Source organism: Sturnus vulgaris, chromosome 4 (assembly GCF_052056855.1).
Source record: "Sturnus vulgaris isolate bStuVul1 chromosome 4, bStuVul1.hap1, whole genome shotgun sequence".
In the NCBI taxonomy this organism is placed as follows: domain Eukaryota; kingdom Metazoa; phylum Chordata; class Aves; order Passeriformes; family Sturnidae; genus Sturnus; species Sturnus vulgaris.
In genome coordinates, this window is record NC_142246.1 from 44872491 (window position 1) to 44892019 (window position 19529).

Consider the following 19529-nt stretch of genomic DNA (forward strand, 5'->3'; position numbering starts at 1 on the left):
CACTGCGGGGTCACAGCCCTGGAGTGAGACCTGCCAGTATGAGTGCTTGCAAGCCCTTTCATGCCCAACACATCCCTGCCCTCTGATAATCCCTCTAGAGTGCATCCTCAAGGGCTGCTATTACCACCATGGTCAGCCTGGAAGGGGGGAAGGTCAATGGGCAAGTGGAAGGCTAATAAAACTGCCTGTGGAAGTGCCACCACAAAGGCTGGATAGCTGGAGCATGGAGCTGCCTGCTGGGTGCTAACCACTGCTGTCTGTGCTCTGGGGAGTACTCAGAGATCTCTTCCACGTTCAACTAGCCAGGGGGATCACAGACCCTGTCCTGCCTGGGGCTTATCCTTGGCCTCCCAGCAGGTACAAAGGCAGCAGTGTATGTGTTTAGGAAGGAAACTGGGAGCTGAGCTGAGAGAAGCCCATTTTAACTGCAGCTGTTTGCACAATGCAGAGTGTGCTCTGGTTGTACTTACATGTTGCAGGGCTTGAGAGCAAGGAGACCCCTCAGTTTGCACTCTTAGAAATTGCCCCATGTGAAATGCTAGAAGAAAAAGCAGCAAAACTGAATGGTCAGAACGAAATCATTCAACCTGGACACCTGGTTAAGGAAGTTTTCTTTTGGGATGGAGACTGAGGAGAAGCTTAGACAACCAGGTCTAATACTAAAAAGCACAGCATGGTCTGTTTGATCCATTGTGCTTTGCTCCCAGCCTGCATGGATTTAGGGTTTCAACTGAAAGGCAAACACAAATGGATAGTGGAGCTATGTAAGTGTCTAGACCAGAGGAAATTGCAGCCCCCTAAGTGCAGGTCCTGCCTGCACGGGCACTGTTCTCAGCCAGTTCCCATCTCCTAGATCAGGCAAGACATAGGAGACTGCCACACTGGCAAAGCAAATTCTCTTGAGGTGAGAGAGACGAGGAATGATATACAGCTAGGGTCAAGTATTGTGCCTGCTGGCTACCTGCCAGTCACAGGGCAACCCAGGGTGGCACAGCACATGTGCTGCCATTTGCCATATCCACAGACCTGGCAGCCTTGTGGCTTGGTGTCCAGCATGGGCCAAGCCTGCTTTGAACCCAAGAAGGAGTCAGGTACAGTATAACTTGCAGGACATGCAGGCATTGTGGTGGTATGGGGGCATCTTGTCATATGCTACACAGGCAAAGCTCCGGGGTCAGTGGGATGTAAACAGGAATTACCAGCTGCAGGATCCTTCTAAATAGCCCTGAGAGATCCTGCTGTTGCTGAGGATCCTGCTCCTGCAGCTGTGAAGGGAAGGGAGTCAGAGTAACCGCCTTTGAAAAGGACTCCTCTGCTCCCAAGTCTCAATGCCATGATCTCAGCTGAAAACGGAGGAGCAGAGCTACTTTTGTGCAGGGAAGTTCTTCTCTCCGGAGCCACATTTTGAAAGCTCAGTTGGGCCTAGAAGTCTGATCAGACTATGGATCACATAGGAAGCTATGGAGATTGTCATGTGCATGTGTTCTTTGGCCATTGCTGGCATCAGACAAACCCTGCTCAGCTGGTGTAACAATGGGGTAACTTGAAAAGCTACTGATACTATCCACACTGACCTCACACTGCCACCTAAGAGACACTAGTACTTGTCCAGTCTAGAGTGCCATCACCACCAGTGACTGGAACCAGACAGCTAGAGAGGTAGGGAAGAGGTTGAACACAGGAATATTGCCCTGAATTCATTCCCAGCCTTCAGTGATGCAGGGTATCTGAGGCTGGAAGGAGCAACTCAACACTAAATACTTCATCGTGTTTTGGTTTTTTGGTTTTTTGGGGTTTTTTAAAAATTTCTTCCCTGGAATCAGTCTCACGTTCTGACTATCCTGCCCTAGATCTTTTCCAGGTCCAATTAGCTCAAGGCTTTATGCTGCTCCTCCATTTACAATGGGGTGTTAAAAAATAGTAATAAAATGCAAACCAATTCAACCAGGCCTGGATAAAGTTTCCAGATTTCCATCACATTCTTAAAGAGATGATTGTGACAATGTAGGAAAAACTAAATCACAGCCTTGGAGAAGCAGGAAACTCCAAGTGGCTTTTCCCACTCTGTAGCTAGGGCAATGTGGTAAGGAAGGCAGCTTCAGCCAGATCATTTTATCTTTGAGGCCAGATGGCTTTAAATGCTTCCCTAGAGCTTGGAAAGGGCCAGGAACTTCTTTGAATTGCTTTTTATACCACCTCATTAGAAAGTAAAAGGGAAGAAATGAACAATCTATAACTTTGTGGTAACGAGAAACAGCTCTGTTAATCCCATTTCCTTCCCCAAGCTTACTCAGGGCAGGTCATCCAGCATCAGGGCTACATCATTTAATCTGCTTATCATTGTCCCACAGTCAGGAGCCTGGGCACCAGCCCAAAGGGCAGATGCATCCTCTTGGGCATTATTATTAAATTGGAAAGGCCCAGATTTTTAAACCTGCCCTGGTGCATAATTGTCATACTCCTGGAACCCAGGAGTGTCCACCTCCCAGACTCAAGCCTGCATGAGCAAAGGCAAGAGGGGCACAGCACTGCTGAAGGAACAGATGAGAGATAAAGGAAGGAGCTGCAGAGAGGGGGATCCTAGGGCATGCACTGCAAAGCCCAGGGTGAGCATTACCCTCTAGGTTTCTTAGCCTTTCTGGGTAAAATGTGGGCAAATCCAACAAAAGGAGAATTTCTCCCTTTCCATCAGGGTTGGCACATGCCCCAAGACACATATCTGATATAGGGAGAAAAGCCCTGGCCAGCAATGCAGGACTCAGGGCTTGCTATCACCTGCTCACAGCTTTGCTTGGCTGTTCCATGGGCAACCACTGCTACACCTGACAGCACTGCCACCAAGCTGTGATTTGTCACCTTAGTAAAAGCCTCCTGAGCTGAGAGGAGGCAAAGGGCACTGATAGACCGTCATCCATGGCACTGTGCCACCCAGCTTGTTACCAGCCCTTTCCCTCTGCCCCCCTCTCCCCAAGTAGTCTTCATCTCACAGCCAACCTCCACTTGGTGTCCAGATGTAAAGGTATATAGCCTCACAAGAGAGTCAAGACTATAGGGTTTCAGGCTTGCAGCACCTGTTCCTGTGTAGGGATCCCATGGCAGAGGGCACAGTAGCATTTGGTGTGTTGGTTGGACCCACAGCTCCCAGGGTAGTAGTGAGTGTCTTGGCATAGAGTCAGTGGCTAGAGTAGGGTAAAAGTTACAGAAGTTAATTGAACAGGAAAGGAATCAGCAATCCCTAGCTTAGTTTCTCAGATGAGGATAAAGTTTTAGCAAGTTACTGGCTGCGTACAACAAAGCCAGGTGTTCCTGTTCCGGAGCTATGCTCATCTGGCTGCTCTGCAGACGTGGCTGGGGACAAAAGACTTTGGCTGAGTCCAACCCATCCCTGCCTTCCAGCTAGACTAAGATCCAGTGTTCAACAACTTTAAAAAATCTCCCAAAATGATCTGGCACCCAGAGAGCTGAAGGGCTTCAGGGTTTGGGAACTAGCTGTAGGACGGAGGAGGTGGGAAGAGAACCGGGAGCAGCTGGTCCAGCACAGACCCACCCAGCCCTCCAGACGGCCAAGGCCAGGAACCAGCAGCGCAAAGATGCCGTGGGGCAGCCAGCCTTCCAGCTCAGCCGGCGTTGCTCATCCCAAGTTGATCCACAGAGGATGCTGCCCTCTCCTGGACTCAGTGTGACTGGCAGAAATTCAGGGAAATTTGGTGAGGCCCAAGACGAGTGCTTTTTGGGGCTCAAAATCCCACACTGGGGTTCTCAAATATGGTGATTTCCCGTACCAATCCCAGAGAGTCTTCCTGCTGGGAGCCAGGCTGCTGCATCTGCGGGTGCCCTCTTAGGGCAGCCTGGGACAGGAGGAGCAGGGCCAAGCTTAGGAGTTCTCCCTGAAGGACAGGGAGACTGAGGAGGTCTCTTGGGCCAGTTACCAAATGAGATCTGCAAGCACTTCATCTTAATTATTTTCATTAATTACTTAATTAATTTGATGGCAAAATAAGCTCGCATGCAGTTAATGAGGGGAGCGGTAACAGGGTCCTATGCCGCCCCAGCAGCCCGGGCATGGCCCTCATCCCGCCACTGCGAGGAGACAGCGGGAGCCAGAGCGCTCTCCTCGGGCTCCCGCCCCCTGGAAGGCTCTGTCCCCGCAGCAGGTGCCTGCCAGCCCTGCCCGGGCCGGGCTCCGCCTGCCGGCACCGCCTCCTGTCCGCACCTCCGCACGGCCGGGGCCGGGCTAGGGCGACTCCGTGGGCTGGCCGCCTGACCGGCTCCAGGCCTGCCGCGGGACCCCCCTGCCTGCACCGGTGCCACAGCTCCTGTCCAGCGAGCTCCTGAGCTCCCGCGGCCTCTGGAGCCCGCTTCACCTACCTCCCCAGCATGCGGACGCCGACGGAGATGATCGTGGGACTGGTGCTGTGCCCCTGCGGGCTCCTGCTGACACTCACGGGCACGCTGGCACCCAGTTGGAGGCAGGTGAGCCTCATACCTGAGCAGCCCATGGACGTCGTCTGGGAGCAAGGCATCTGGGATATATGCAGGGAGCGGCAGAGCACCCATGACCGCCTCTGCGGGCAGGCTGACGAGCTAGGGTACTTTGATCAAGTGCCCGTGCGGATCGCCCAAGGACTGATGCCCTCCTCGCTGGTTGTCGCCCTGGTGGGCTTTGTGGTGGCTTCCCTGGGTGTTCGCTGCTGGCAGCCGGAGCCCCGGCACCTGGTGGCCGGCGTGGCAGGGCTGGTGCTGCTCCTCTCTGGGCTGATGAGCCTCGTGCCCAGCTCCTGGTATACCCAGGAGCTGTGGGCACTGCCTGCTCCGCCTGGCAGCACGCTGAGCATAGGCTACAGCTTGGTACTGAGCTATTTGGGAAGCTGTATGGAGATCCTGGGGGGGCTGGCCCTCGCCCTCAGCTTCCATCACTGCTGCAAGGAGTGCAGGACCCCCAAATTGCCCCCTAGCCCTGTGACAGAGGCTGGGTCATGCTCCAATAGAGCTTACAGCAATCCCTGGGATGTGCTGGAGGATGAGCAAGATAGACACCACTGGGGGAGCAGCCCACCTTGTGACTCTGATTTGTAGCCCAAACACTAGGAGAGCAATCACCTCCCTGGAATCAAGAGCAGTGCTGGTCCCTGCCCCTGCAAGCCATGCCCTTCTCCTGCAGCCCCGCTGAACAGGCTGGAAACAAGACCAAGGACCTGTTTCTTCAAAAGCTTGCTGTGCTCCAGGATCTAGAACTGTGCCAAAGCCCTACTGGATTGAGGACCAGAGGTGGCTCCAGTCCCTCGATGTTGCTTTTACCTCATCTTCCTGTATAACATGCACAGTAGCTTGGGCTGAGACAGCTTTGGTGTTCCCATGTAAGCAACACACAGGTCAGAAGTGTGTAACCTTCAGAGCTGGCAATAGGGGAGGGGAGCACCTGTCTCATGTAAATGCTCAACTCAGGACTGTGTGAACAGCAAAATAAATGCAAAGCAATGGGTTTGTGCTGTGAGATGCTGTGGGATGCAATCTGCTTTCTGCCAGGCAGGTTGGGCTGAGAGCCAGTGGGAACAGCTCACCCAAGTTCCCTGTGTTTTGCCTGAAGCAGGAAGGAAAGGTCTATAAAAAGGCCACAGCTAGCTTTTATAGCACTTGCCCGAAGGACTTTTGCCCCATGGTCAAAATGAGCTCTAGAAGAGATTTCTCCTTCCTGGAGTGCAGCTGCTTCAGCGCAGAGTGGGGAGGGGGAGGAAGATCAGAGAGAAGAAAATAGCATTTACTTCCCCTTTCCAAATTGGCTTGGTGTAAGGTGGTAAAACTGGTCTCACTGGTTTGTAAGGGACACTCAGAAGGTCAGAATTGCACTATAAAATCCTTCTCAGCCCCCTGCATAGCAAGGTAAGGAGCCAAGCCAGTCTCCTTGCAGAGTTATTTGGGCAGATTCTTATACCAGGTGAGCCCAAAGCACCCTGTTCAGCAGGCTAAGCCTTGCTGCAGAGGGACAGTACTCAAGGGACAGTCTCAGAGAGTGTGTTGGGATTGGAGATTGCCTGATAAACCTTACAAGCATTTTTTGTCTGGATTCTTATATTCCCTAGGTCTTAGACATCTAGAAGGAGCAAACCAACCTTCCCTCCCCAGCCCACACACAAACCACAGTGGCACAGGAGATACTGCACAACGTTCCTTTATGAAAATACAGTGTTGATGTGAGATGGTACTTTCCTCAGCAGGTTTTCAGCTCCTGCAGAAATCACAGATGGGTGTATCAGGGGTGAGTCTGACACAACCTCTCTAAGCCCACCCCCACCTTAGCACAGGGGGTCCAGCCGCAGGCAGAGTGGGACAGTCCTGTCAGACTCTAGGCAGCTCTGGTCTTTCCCCTCTCCTTCAGCAGGAGGGCAGAGCTTGCCTCCAGACTGGGCACTATGCCAGGACTGGGTCCTGGGGCACTGCAGGGTGGCAGAAGGGTCCCTAGCAGGGCCTGCTCCAGATGCTACTCACCTCTTTCCCTTGATAAGCTTGATTTACAAATGTATCACTCTTGGGGGGAAGCTCTTCCTCCTCCTCCTCTTCCTCTGGATCACTTTCACGGTGGTACAAGGTCAGCACCCGAGTGGAAGCAGTGCTTGAGGTCCTGGAGAGGGAAAAATATATACCAAGAATGGCATGGTCAACTCCTAGAGATGGAGCAGATCCCAAAGTCCTGCCATAAACCCTGGTAATAGCCTGCTGGGGTGATTGGAGCTTTCCATATAACCCAGGACTCCACACTGTCCCTGGGCAAGGACACCCTGTCCCTCCCTATTTCCAGTTGTATCTGGCCCAGCTCAGCTCCAGAGCTTACCTCCTCCGCCTGTCCTGCCTCCGCATGTAGGCCAGGGCCCCCACAGCAGCAGCAGCAAGCAGCAAGAGCACGGCCACCCCCAGGACAATGGGTCCTGCAAGGGGCTGCACCTCAGCCTCCTCGCAGTAGTCACCACGATAGCCCAGGGTGCAGTGGCACGTCACTCGGCCAGCCTCGAAGGCACAGTCCCCACGCAGGTTGCATGTCTCACTGCTGCAGGGCACAGCCCCCAGCACCTCCTCTGTGCTAGGGGGTACCACGAAGGAATCACCATGCTGTTGGAGGCCAGAAGCTGCTGATAGGCTGGGGTGGGGCTGCCGATGCTGTGGTGCAGGTATGGATGAGACTGGTTTCTGTTCTACGTGGGACATTGCTGATGGTGCCACTGCAGGGACTTGTGTCCCTACCTTCACTGAGGTGCCTGGAGGGATGGGCATAGATCAGCAGACTCAGGTAAGACCTCCCCTTCCCAAACTGGGGAAGACTGGGCAGGCTGCCCTGCACGCACCCCAGTACGCCCTGGCCGTGGGAAGGTACTCACAGTCAGACTCATCGGAGCCGTCGGCACAGTCGGGGCGCCCATCACAGACCTGCTCTCTGGAAATGCAGCTCTGGAGGTCAGGGCAGGACTGGAGCGGGAAGGGGCAAGGCGGTGCCAGTGTGCACGCTGCCCCACGCACGAGGTGGTATCCAGGAGAGCAGCGGCACTGCCGCCCTGCAGGGTTGGGCAGGCAGAGCTGGGCACATCCCCCATTGCTCTTTGCACAGCCATTGGTGCCTGCAAAACAGTATGGGTTATCACGGCCACCACAACGCACAGCTGAACCCCACAGATGCCCTGGGCTGGGACAGTCCCAGACCCACCTTCCTGTGAGAACTGGCTGTAAATCTTCATGGCTACCAGCTCCTGCTCCATCGGGAACCACCAGTTCTCAGCCTGCTCCAGCTGGCTGTGCCAGATCTTGCTGGAGCCTGGAGACACATGGGATCAGCACTGCTCCACCTCCTCCCACAAGGGTGCCTGAGATGGGAGGTAGGGGGCCCCCTAGCTTGCCCTTCACCCCACAGAGAGGCAAGCCTGCACCCCACAGGGACTGGCAGAACCCCGTGTCCTAGTGCAGTTGGAAGAGCTGGGCAAAGCACAGCAAACAGATCTACCATTCGTTGAGGTTGTGCTCCAGAGCAGAAAGCCTGCTCCTATAGCGAAGAGTGAGAGACCATGCAGCCCCTCCCGCACCACCCGGAAGCGGGATCCATCCAGCTCAACACTGCTGATGGTACCTCTCTCTGCAAGGCACAGATGGAGAGGCTTCAGTGTGGCGACAGACAGGGCTCTGGGCTGCCCCAGGCTATGCTTTGCAGACTGAGTGCCTGCAGCACTGCTACCCGCCCCAGTACCCTGGCTCAGTCCTCACTCACCGTGGTCTGCCCAGTACAGCCTAGTACCAGCATCCCCAAAGGCAAGTCCAGCGGGAGCCCGGGCTCTCCTCCAGACTGCTCTGCGGCCAGTGCCATCCATGGCCGCACACTCCACCACGGCGCCATGCCCATGGCTGCTAGCTGCTGTGACAAAGCACATGGTGGAAGCACGAGGACACAGTGCCAGGCAGGCAGCGCCCTGCAGCCCCTCACTGAGTAGTGCCAGGGCCCAAAGCCCCCTGGGAGCTGCCACATGGATGCTGGGTGGCTGCCCCTCAATCCAGTAAAGATTCCCACTTAGCCAGTCCAAGGCCAGGGATGTCACAGTGCCCTCCACAGATACTGCCTTCTTCCAGGACAGCCGTCCCCAGTCCTTCAGGCGCAGCAGTCCGATGGAATTGCCTCCCACTTCTGCAAAGTAAAAACTCTTGTCTTTCACTGCATAGTCAATGGCTGTCAGGCGGCTCACCTTGGCCAAAGGCAAGGCCTGGTGCGGGGGAAGCCCTTGGAATCCAGCTGATGTGGGCAGGTCCTTCAGGTAGACCTGGAGGAAGGAGGCAGCACTAAGATGGACACCCTTCTTCCCTGACAGCAGCAAGAGCAGCAGCCCTCAGCGCTGACTCCAGAGGATGGTACCTGTGCCACAGCTGCCGGTGACACCAGGAGGGCAAAGGCTGAATTGTGGATGGGCTGGCAGGTGGTCTCATTGGCAGTCAGCATCAGCCCAGCAGGGCAGCGGCACTGCCCAGTGTGCCTGGTGCTCAGCAGGCACAGGTGGGAGCAGCCACGCATCTCACACGGGTTGGGAGCTGTGGGGCGCAGGGCTGGGTGCATCATCTGTAGGACAGCAGGCTCAGCCTTAGCTCCATCAGCACTCGCCAGCAGAGCTGAGCACGAGTGACACCACACCATGCTCCCAAGACCCACACAGAGCCCAGCTCAAGGCAGGATGGCAAGACAGAGATGCTCTAAGAGGACCAGAGACACTTGCCCACAGAGACTGCTGCCCAAGGAGCCACCCAGTGCCTCCTCACTCAGAAGACAACAATGCTGTGCAGGATGGGAAATCAGCAGAGCTGGCACAGAAGGGTTTGAGGCTCCCCAAGAAGGTACCTGGAGGCCATGGGGCTGCCCATGCCGTTTGAGCAGCACGGTCCTGTTCTTGCCACTGGCCTTGTCCACCTGCTGCACAGACCATGTCTTCCTCTCCGACCAGTAGAGCTGCCCCTCGCACACAGCTGCTGCAAAGGGGCTCTGGACCCAGCGCAGCTTCAGGACCTGTCAGAGAGGCTGTCAGTGCCCACCTTGGTCCCTATCAGGGGCCCATCACCAGTGCCCCACCACACCTTCACACTGCTGCCATCCAGATGTGCAGAGCCAACACTGCCCAGCTTCGCATCCAGCCAGAAGATCCTTTGAGTGGGGAGATCAAGGGCCAGTGCTGTGGGCCAGCCCAGTCCCTGGGCCAGAAGTACATGCCGCCAACTCCCATCCATACTGGCCTCCATTAGCCGTGAGTGGCTCCCCACCTCTGACCAGTACATCAACCTAGTGGGAAGAGAGTTCAGGCCTATGGACCTGACACAGCATTGTCCCAGCACCAAGGCAGCCCATAAAAGCAGCCTGGAGCTTTCCATGTCATCATGGGTGTGTTAAGAGCTCCATTCAGGGCAGGGGCAGGTGTCTAGGCTCTTCTGTCATGCAGTCCCCACAGCACCAAGGTGAGGCCATCTCACCTCTTCCCTAGCCTCTTAACTGCCTGCATGGAGAAAAATGGGGCAGGGCAGGTATGGCAAGGAGGTCCCCATGTCCTCTTGTCCCAGACTTACCCTGCCAGGGGCTGGAGCACCAGAGAGTGGGGCTGGTCCAGGTCTCCATCCATCACCACAGTGTACTCTGGTATCCCTTGCCAGGCAGACCCCAAGCGAGTGGCCAGTACCTGCCCTGCTGCCCCATCTGTCCAGTACAGGTTCCTCCCAAGCCAGTCCACTGCTATACAGTCTGATCTCACACCTGAAATGCATCCAAGAGGCAGCACCTGTGTGGGGTGACAGCTGCATGGCCCTTTGGCATAATACTCCCAGCCCAGATCCCTCCATCCCAGAAGCTCTGGCTCCTCCCAGCCTTGCTCCCAACTAGCACTTCTCTACATAAGGGATCACAGTTGGCACTCCACTGCAACCTGGAGACTGCACAGTAGGCCAGCCCTATTAACCCCACGTCACAGCCCACCTTTCACCAGTGTGCCTTTCTTTCCCGAGTTGAGGTCCTGCCAGCGGATGCTCTCTGTGGCTAGGTCCATCCAGAAGATTTTCCTCTCCACCAAGTCATAGTCAAGAGAGAAGACAACGCGATCCTTGTCAGTGGCCAGCACTACCTCCTCATGCCCACTCCGCAGGCCATAGGACAACACCTTAGACTGCACGGCCACCAGCAACTTGGGCTCTGGTCCTGGGGCAACAAAGAGACACGCGGACCCTGCTCAGCACTAGTGATCCCATGGTCCCAGCATATACAGGCAAAGAACACAGCACTCACAGGCATTGGAGCTTGCTGGTACTCAGTCCTACCACACAGGATGTTCTCAGATAGTGCAGATGGATTTTCTGACCAGCCATTCACAGGACTACGAGGCTTCCCATGGGCAGCAGACACAGGGGGACAAGTATCCACCAGCCCCTGGTGTATCTTAGAGGGCCAGGGCCAGCCTCAGCACTGCTTGGCCACCCCAGGACTTACCAGTGAGTTTGCAGACATGGCCATCGGGCTCCAGCAGGTAGCCAGGGAGACAGCGACAGCTGTAGGACCCTGGGACATTAAGGCATGTCTGACTGCAGGCTTCCTTGCCCCACTCTGTGCACTCGTCTATGTCCATACAGGACAGACCATCCTCAGCAAGTCGATAGCCTGGGCCACACCAGCACCGCTGTGGGGAAAGGGACCATCAGCTGCCTACCCTGGGGACACAAGGCTCCCTTCTGCAGCTGGAGCAGGGCATCATGACATGACAAGCCCTTGCCCTAGGGCTGCTGGCACTCACAGGGCCCTGGGGTGAGGGGTAGCAAAGATGAGTGCAGGACCGCTGGCAGGGCATAGAGCAGTTCCCCCCTTCGTCTGAACCATCTGAGCAGTCCTGCCGGCCGTTGCACACCAGGGATGCATTCAGGCAGGATCCCAGCCCACAGGGGTAGTCGTGACTCTGGCAAGGAGCAGGGTGGCCTGCAGGGACATGTGGGGAAGGCTGCCCTGAGCCTCATCCACCAGCTGCTTTTGTTCATTTGGGGCAGATTTAGCTGCTCCCAGAGGCTGCCCAGAGCTCACTGCAGCCACATCCAGAGCCATGCCAGTAGCCTGACTTCAGGCTATATTAATCCAAAGGCCACTGGCCCCTGCAGAGAGAGCAGCTACTCAGGACCTGGAGCCACTAAAGCTGCTGGGAATAGGCAGCCAGCATATGAGGCCCCTCACCTCAGCACAGACACATACCCATCTCCCTCTGTGCTGGGCACTCACCAGCCACCCCTGGGTGAGACAAGGAATAAAACAAGGGTGTTGCTTACAGCCAGCCTCATCACTGCCATCTGTGCAGTCAGTCTCTCCATCACAGCGCCAGACATTGGGGATGCACTCGTGGCCATGGGAGCAGCCCCACTGCTGGTCCTCACACAGCCCTTCCTCCCAAGGGCAGCCCTGCAAGGCAGAAGGTGAAAAAGGCTACCCACCCTCCTGGGCATGAGTGGGGACAGGCTATGTCCCCACTGCTCCACTCACCTGCTCGTCTGAGCCATCCCCACAGTCAGCAGCACCATCACAGCGCCAGGCCTCCAGCACACACTCCCTGCTGCGGGAACATGTCACCTCACCCTCATGGCAGAGGGGCGGCCGGGGCACAGCACAGCCCTTCTCATCTGAGCCGTCCTGGCAGTCGTGGTCACCATCACAGTACAGGGCCAGGGCCACGCACTGCCCACTCCGACAGGAAAACTCATCCAGACCACACTCCTTCAGCACTGTGGGCAAAGGCCAGGGCTGAGCAGAGGCACTGTCTCCATCCTCTCAGCAGGTTGCCCTGGGCAGTGCCTGTACCTGGACCCACAAGAAACCTGGTGCATCCACCTGTGGGGCAGGCAACCCCAGCAGTCCATCCCATCCAGCTCCAGGGTCTTACCACAGCCCTGCTCATCAGTGTGGTCCAGGCAGTCAGCATGGCCATCACACAGCCAGCTCCTGGGGATGCAGCGGGTGGCAGCATCACAGCGCAGAGCACACTCCTGTGTAGGGGTCCAGCAGCCCATCTCATCTGAGCCGTCAGGGCATTGTGGCATCCCATCGCAGCGCTCTCCTGCCCTGACGCACACAGCTCCACTTGCGCAGTGGAAGGCCCCTGGGGACACAAGGAGCTTTGCACTGCCTGCAGAAGGCAGACAGGGTGCCCAGACCTTCCACTAGCCCTCCAGTGATCTAGAAAGGCTCCACAAGTAACAAGGCTTGGTCCCTCCTAGACAGTGCATCTCCAGCAGTCTAGGTCCTGAGCAAGGTGATTGTGGCAGTGAACTCAGCCACATCTAGGCCGCTATGAGTGGTGAGATCAACTCTATTCTTTTCCAACAGCACTTTGAGCCCAGTGCCAAGTTCAGAAGGGACCACTATGTCACATTACAAGCATCAGAGCCCAGGACACAGACTTTACCAGGACCCTGTCCCAAAAACCCCACTAGGAAGCAGCCAGAAGCCCTGGCACAGGGTGGCCCAGCTGCACATGGCTCCTACCTGGGGTGTTGCAGAGCTGGACACACCCATCCTCATCAGAGCCATCTGCACAGTCCTTCTCTCCATCACACAGGTACTCCTGGGCCACACACCCAGTGCCATCATGACAGGGCACATGTGTGCGAGAACAGGACAGATGGAAAACTGGGGTCAGGGGGTGTGCAGGGCTGGACCGGAGGGGCGGGGTAGGTGTCACTACCCATGCAGAACTGTTTGAGCGTGGGGTGGTAGTGGTTGGCTGTGGGGCAGTGTTCTTAGTTGTAAAAGATTGAGTGGTGCTGGTGGCTGGCTGCACAGTGGTAGTCTTGGTCAGTGTGATCCGGCCAGTGGTTGGTGCAGGGGTGGTCTTCTTTGATGTGGATTGTCTGGTGGTGGTTTGTGATTTGATAGCCTTGCTGGTTGGTGCAGGAGTAGTACTGAGTGCAGTGGTAGTCTGGCTTAGCAGTGGTGTTGTGGTGGAGGTGGTAGGCTGAGCAGTAGTGGTGCTTGTGCTTGTCCTCATAGTGGTGGTCACAGGTGGAAGGAGTGGCACAGCAGACCCTTTGCTTGGCGGCACTGGCAGAGGATTTGGGATTTGTTGGGGCCATGTCCTCCCCACGCTCCAGGCACCTTCCAGAGCACCCCACATGACCACCAGTAGCCAGGCACCCTGCCACAGCTCAGAGTAGCAAGGGCCACCCAACCCCATCAGGTACAAACCCGTGGCCACTCTTACCAGCCTGCAGCTCTGAGCCCACGAAGGCAACCACTCCCTTCACGCCTGCTGCTGGCATGGACAGCACAAGAGCCAGCGTCCTCCGGTCCCACAGCAGCAGAGCTGTCCCATTTGCAGATACCAAGTATGGCTCAAAGGCGGCCAGGAGGCCATGCGGCCAGCTGGGTGCCAGGGTGACTGCTTGCCGCTTGGTCAGACTCAGCGCCTGCAGGCCTGTGAGGCAGAGGCATGGTAGGACCTGGCGCCTGCCCCTCATCCCTCACGGCTCACTCTGCGCCCCACTACCCACAGTTATGGCAGGGACCTCATGGCTGAGGCCAGGGACTCTGCCGCAAGACAGAGTCTGCCCCATAAGAATCCCGCTGCCCAGGCAGGGGTAGGGCATGGCTGATCACTCCTGCCTACGTCCACCACTTCCACTCCCTGCTCCAGATGCCACCAGGGCTCACCCAGGGCTGAGCTCCAGAGCACGCTGAAGGCTCTGCTGTCCATGGCTGCAGGCTGGTCTCCAGGCCACGTCTCATTCCAGGCATCCCATGGAGCACCCCCTGCCAGACTCAGTGCCTGCAGGGGCTGCCCACGGGCCAGCCAGTACAGAGTACCACGCTGCCAGTCCAAGAAGAGGTGCTGGATGCTGCTGCGAGCATGGTGCAGGATGCGTGGGGACATGTCAGTTGTCTGGATCACCCCGATGTCCCTCCGGTTACATGCAAGCCAGTATAGGTCCCCCGAGCGGACATCCACACGGGCAGAACACACTTGGCAAGAGCAGGCAGGCAAGCAGTTACAAGGCTGTCCCATGACCCTGCACCTCTGCCTGGGTGCCCCTAGGCCTTGTGTGGTGCCCCACAGCTGCCCACTGCTTTGACATGGCCTCACTGCAGGCAGCACCAGACCACTGTGCTCTGTATCAAGGAGATCCTCAGGCAGTATCAGAAAGGGAAATGTGCCCTCTACCACCCCCATAGGGTCTCACCTGGCAGCCCAGTCACAATGGCCTCTCTCCTGCTGGGGTGGCCCATGACACGCAGCAGAGTCCCACGGTCATCTGTCCCATAGAGCACTGACCTCTGCCAGTCCACATCTTGCAGGTGGATGGGCTCCTGCCACTCCTGCACCTGTTTGGTGTGTGCACCAGGGCCCACATGAACCAGGGAGATGACCTTTCCTGATGCATACACAATGGACAGCTCTGCAGGGCATAAGGGCAGTGTGTGAGTACAACCTCAAGGGCACTGGACAGGGTCACCAGAATGAACCAAAACACAAATGTCACAGCACTGGTGCTTGTTGGGAACCTCATCCCACCAAAGCCACAGTGCCTTATGGCCCTCCTCCAACTCCCACACAGATGTATTCCACCCCAGAGAGCCAGACACTGCTCACCTGCACACTTCCCCGAGGGCAGGAGGAAGAGGCCCTCTGGACATGCACACTTGTAGCCCCGAGGGTGCACAGGGGACAGGAGGCAAAGGTGACTACACAGGCCCAGAGCACATGCAGCAGTGTCCCCTGGGAGCAAGAGGATGTTAAAAGCTCAGGCAGTCATGACCCCGATATCTCTCCCAATCCCCAAAAACCACAGACTGTCCTGGGGCTGGATAAGAGCTGGAAGCAGGGTAGTGATATCACATGAGTTAAGGGGGCTCAGGTCTACCAAAGCCACAGGCTTTGGCAGCTTTCCTACAGTTTTATAGGTCCCCTCTGTACCAACCCCACAACCCCTCATCACAGGACCAGGCAAACCATTGGGCAGGACCTGGTGAGCTCCAGGACTCAGTGAGCCTTTCCTAGAACCCAGGAATGTAGTGGGGGTTGCTGCCATACTGCCACCCCTGCAGTAATGCAGCACCTGCAGGGTACTCACTGGGAGGCTGCTGCAGAGCGTGCAGCACGGTGAAAGCTGAGACAGAGGCACGGAGCAACACTGTGTGCTCCTGGGGAGAGGCCCAGGTGGCTGACACCAGCTCTGTGCCATCGGTCCAGAAGAACCGGCTCTCAAACACGGCCAGGCCCAGCGGCTCCATGTGGCCCCGCAAAAGAGCATGGAAGGAGTGGCGCCCGCTGCCATCCACCCGCAGTGTCTCGATGGACTGGGTAAAAGGCAAGGCATGGTGGCCATGTGGCATCCTCACAACCTGGCCCTTCTCCTCCCAACCCAAGGATGTATGCCAGACCTAGGCACTGCTCCCTGCTCCCTCCCATGCTTTGGCCATAGACACAAGGGAACCAGGGCCACCCTCTCAACTCATCATCCCCCTGCCCTGCTACCCCTCATCCCCTACCTCCTTGTACTCGCTAATCCAGTACAGCCTGCCAGCCACATGGTCCAGGCTCAGCCCCACAGGCTCCTCCATGGATACAACTGTTAGCTCCCGCCTGTTTGAGCCATCCATGCCGGCTGCAGCAATGACTGTCCGGCCCCTCTGTCCACGGTTGACCCAGTATAGGGACCTAGAGGAAGTGACTCAGCACACACTTCACAGCATAATACCAGTGCTGCCATATCCCCACAGCAGGCATTGCATGGTCAGCATCAGCATTGCAATCTCAGAAGCCTGGGCCAACCCTGGCTCATTCACTGCTCACCTTGCAGCTGGATGTACTGTCAGCTGCTCTGGTGCAATGTCCTTTCTCAGCACTGTAATGTAACCCCGGCCATCACCCAGCCCTGCACAGATAGCTGGAGGACGGCTGCTGGCCCAGTACAGTTGCCCTGTGAACCAGTCCACGGAGATGCTGTTTACCTCTCTGGCATCTGTAGAGACAGAGCAGTTTTAAGGCACACCTGCGCCAGGCTGTGCAGCAAACTCAGGCTGCCCCTTCCTCTATACAGTAAAAACAGTACTGGGGTGGCAGACCAGTTCCCAGCATCCATCTCAGCCCTGCTACGGCACCTGGAATGCTTGGTCCTTCTCACCTGCATAGAGAGGCTGTGTGCCTTTCCCTGGGTGGTGAACACGGAGCTCTCCATCCTCTGTCAGCCAGTAGTAGGTTTCTCGGAGCAGGTCATACACCAGAGCGTGGGGTTCGGTCTCAGTGGAGAGCAGAGGTCGGTAGGCTTGGGTACGTACATCCAGAAGGGCCAGATCCTGCCCCACAGCCACCAGGATCTGTGTTGCATTGTCTGCCAGGGTGAGAGGAAAGTCATTCAGTGACCAGGGACACGGCTAGCTGGGGGCACTGCCCAGCCCTCAGCCAGCCTGGGGTCCCCTCCTCTCCCCTACCTGCCACTTCGCAGGCAGTACCATGCTGCAGGGTGTAGCCCTGGAGACAGGCACAGCTGAAAGTGCCCGGGGTGTTGGTGCACAGCTGGCTGCAGGGGCTGTACTCCAGGGAGCACTCATCCACATCTGCACAGATAGGTGAGGTGAGCCTGCCACAGAGCTGTCCCAGAGAGCATCGCCACTGCTCCCCTGGGACTACAGGCAAGCTCTCTAAATACCGGAACATGCGCCTCAGCACCAAAATGCACCAGCTGCTGCTGAAACATTATCTAGACACAATCTTTATAGGACCAGATGTGACAGGCAGGAGCAGGGCAGAGGCAGGTGTTCCCCCAGAAGCATGGGCTCTGTGACACTGCTGTCAGTGGCCAAGCAGTGACAGAAGCACATGCACCCTGACCTCCTCTTACCAGCACAGCTTTGCCCGTCTGCCTGCAGCACCCAGCCAGCCCCGCAGGAGCACTGCACTCCCCAGTGCGTGTCAGTACATGTCTCTGCACAACCCCCGTTGCGTACAAAGCAGCTCCGACCTGTGGGGATGCAGCAAAGGGTGAGGCAGGACAGCTCTGTGGCTCCCCTCCCCCTGGCCCCACCCAGATGGGTAGCAGCCAGCAGCTACGTGTAACTTACCACATGTACTGGGCTCATCTGTGCCATCCAGGCAGTCATCCTTGTTATCGCACATTAGGGACTCCAGGATACACTTGCCCTCATCACACCGCACCATGCCAGGTGTACAGGGGGCTATGGCACACACAGCTCATGTCAGCAGGGGTGACCAATACCCTGGGCACAGGGGAAACCGTGGGTCCCAGACTGATGGGGAGGCCCTGCAAAGCATCAGCAGCTTCCTGGGAAGCTTGCCACCATCCCAAGGGAAGCTGGAGCCGAGGAAAACAAAGTACTCCCTTAATTCACACATGGCCCAGACAGGTCTCACCCTACTGAGGAGCATCCAGTTTTTGCTTACCGCAGACATCTTCATCTGAGGAATCACCACAGTCATCAATCCCATTGCACTTCCACTCAGCCATGATGCACACTCTGTTCCTGCACTGCCACTGCCCAGGCAGACAGGGCTGCTGGGGACACCCCTCCTCGTCCCAGCCATCCTCACAGTCCTGGTGCCGATCACATAGCTCCCAGTGCGGGATGCAGTGGTGGGTGCCGGGACACTGCACCTTCTTTGTCCCGCACACTGAGGAAACATCACAGCACTCACCAGCCTGCCCTGCACCCCCAGCCACCCCTACTAAGCCCCCCCAGCAGAGAGTACGTACCACAGTCCTGCTCATCAGAGCCATCCAGGCAGTCAGCAGTACCATCACAGCGCCAGCTGCTGGAAACACACTGGCCATCGTCACATAGCCAGACATGGGGGTTCCCGCCACAGGCAACATCTGAAGGGACAGCACATGGTCACTGGGACCTATTGCTACGCAGAATAACAAGGGTCCACTTCATCCTAGCACGGGAGGTGCTGGCAGTGCCCAAGGAGGTTCCAGGATGTGTTCTCATGCCACAGATATTCCTAAGGATCGCTGGGGCACATATGTCCTTGCAGGATGCTACACAGGCAGAGCCAGCAAAGACTGAGGTGCCTCTGGACTCTCCTGCCCCACCACTCCCCAGAGCATGAGGGCCCCTTGATGCCCGCGCAGCACAGCTCCCCAGGCCACCCCATCACACTGGATGCGTGCCACTCACCGCACTGCTCGTCCGTGCCGTCAGGACATTGCTGCTCACCATCGCAGAGCCAGGGAACGGGGATGCAGCCGGAAACGCAGGCGGCCTGGCGTGAGGCTGCACACATGAGGCTGGCGGCCTCTGCGGGCAAGAGGGAGCCGGGATCAGGCGGGGCGGCCGCACCGGGAATCCACCTGCACAGCCCCCGCTGCAGCTCCCCGCCTGGGGGTTCCGGCATAGCCCAGCGCAGAGAGTGACTGGTTCCATCCAAGGGAACCTCTGGAGCTCCTCTGCGGCTAGAGGGAGAATAGCACCTCTCATCCCCGCTCAGGGAAGGCAGGACCCCCCCAAGCCACTCGGGACGCAGGGGTCCGCATGCTGTCAGTGACAAATGTACCACAGGCGTCAAGGACGCACCACCGGGAGATAGGTAGAACGGGAATATCCTCAATGGCAGGAGACCCCCCCCCCCCCCCCCAGCCCATCGCAAGCTTCCCTGATGCAGCGAACGCCCAGCGCAGCCCCTCGGGATGAGGCAGGGATTTGCGCCCTACCAGCCCACCCCCCTCGGTCCTGGCTCACGGGCGCGGCGTGTCCCGGCGCCAGCGGCGCTCCCGGCCAGTGGCAGCAGCGGCGGCAGGAGGATGCTGAGGAAGACGAGCACCCAGCGGAGCGGCGGCGGGGGGCGGCCCATGGCGGAGGCGGCGAGGAGGGGCGGCTCCGGGGGACCTGGCGGCGGAGGGAGCACAGAGCTGCGGCCGCCCCTTTTATGTCCGGACGCGGGCGGCCATTGGGCACCACAGGTACCGCCCGCCGCCCGCAGAGACCCCCGTCCGCCCCATCGCCGCGGGGGTTGCACTGCCCTGCCCCACGGAGCCGTCGG

General features: G+C 57.5%; 2 protein-coding genes across 2 annotated transcripts; one reads left to right on the plus strand and one right to left on the minus strand.

The window, feature by feature from the left end:
- The first annotated feature begins 4377 nt into the window (after positions 1–4377).
- Positions 4378–5076, plus strand: CLDN23 (claudin 23). The gene has a single exon (XM_014888239.2). It carries the CDS (start codon positions 4378–4380, stop codon positions 5074–5076), a length of 699 nt encoding a protein of 232 aa, XP_014743725.1.
- A 1077-nt stretch (positions 5077–6153) lies between these two features.
- Positions 6154–18884, minus strand: LOC106860422 (uncharacterized). Its single transcript, XM_088164420.1, has 32 exons — positions 18668–18884; positions 18241–18360; positions 17931–18158; positions 17591–17704; positions 17371–17490; positions 16961–17086; positions 16654–16860; positions 16323–16491; positions 16019–16187; positions 15601–15826; positions 15120–15245; positions 14710–14925; positions 14183–14491; positions 13734–13946; positions 13019–13573; positions 12417–12632; positions 12020–12258; positions 11809–11938; positions 11289–11467; positions 10988–11174; positions 10481–10699; positions 10078–10261; positions 9595–9796; positions 9362–9526; positions 8885–9085; positions 8249–8792; positions 7988–8116; positions 7694–7801; positions 7371–7607; positions 6830–7250; positions 6487–6619; positions 6154–6226 (listed from the first exon to the last, which is right to left on the minus strand). The coding sequence occupies exons 1-32, from the start codon at positions 18882–18884 to the stop codon at positions 6209–6211; spliced, it is 6627 nt and encodes a 2208-aa protein (XP_088020546.1). The 3' UTR covers positions 6154–6208.
- Between the last annotated feature and the right edge of the window lie 645 nt (positions 18885–19529).

Bases quoted from the DNA above. Each gene is read 5' to 3' on its own strand.
- CLDN23 (XM_014888239.2), top strand. From the start codon at position 4,378: ATGCGGACGCCGACGGAGATGATCGTGGGACTGGTGCTGTGCCCCTGC.
- LOC106860422 (XM_088164420.1), bottom strand. From the start codon at position 18,884: ATGCCGGAACCCCCAGGCGGGGAGCTGCAGCGGGGGCTGTGCAGGTGG. The intron at 12,259-12,416 runs GTAAGACCCTGG...CTTTGCCCACAG, and splicing joins CACTGATGAGCAGGGCTGTG to TGCTGAAGGAGTGTGGTCTG. The intron at 8,793-8,884 runs GTACCATCCTCT...TCCTTCCTCCAG, and splicing joins CACCGGCAGCTGTGGCACAG to GTCTACCTGAAGGACCTGCC.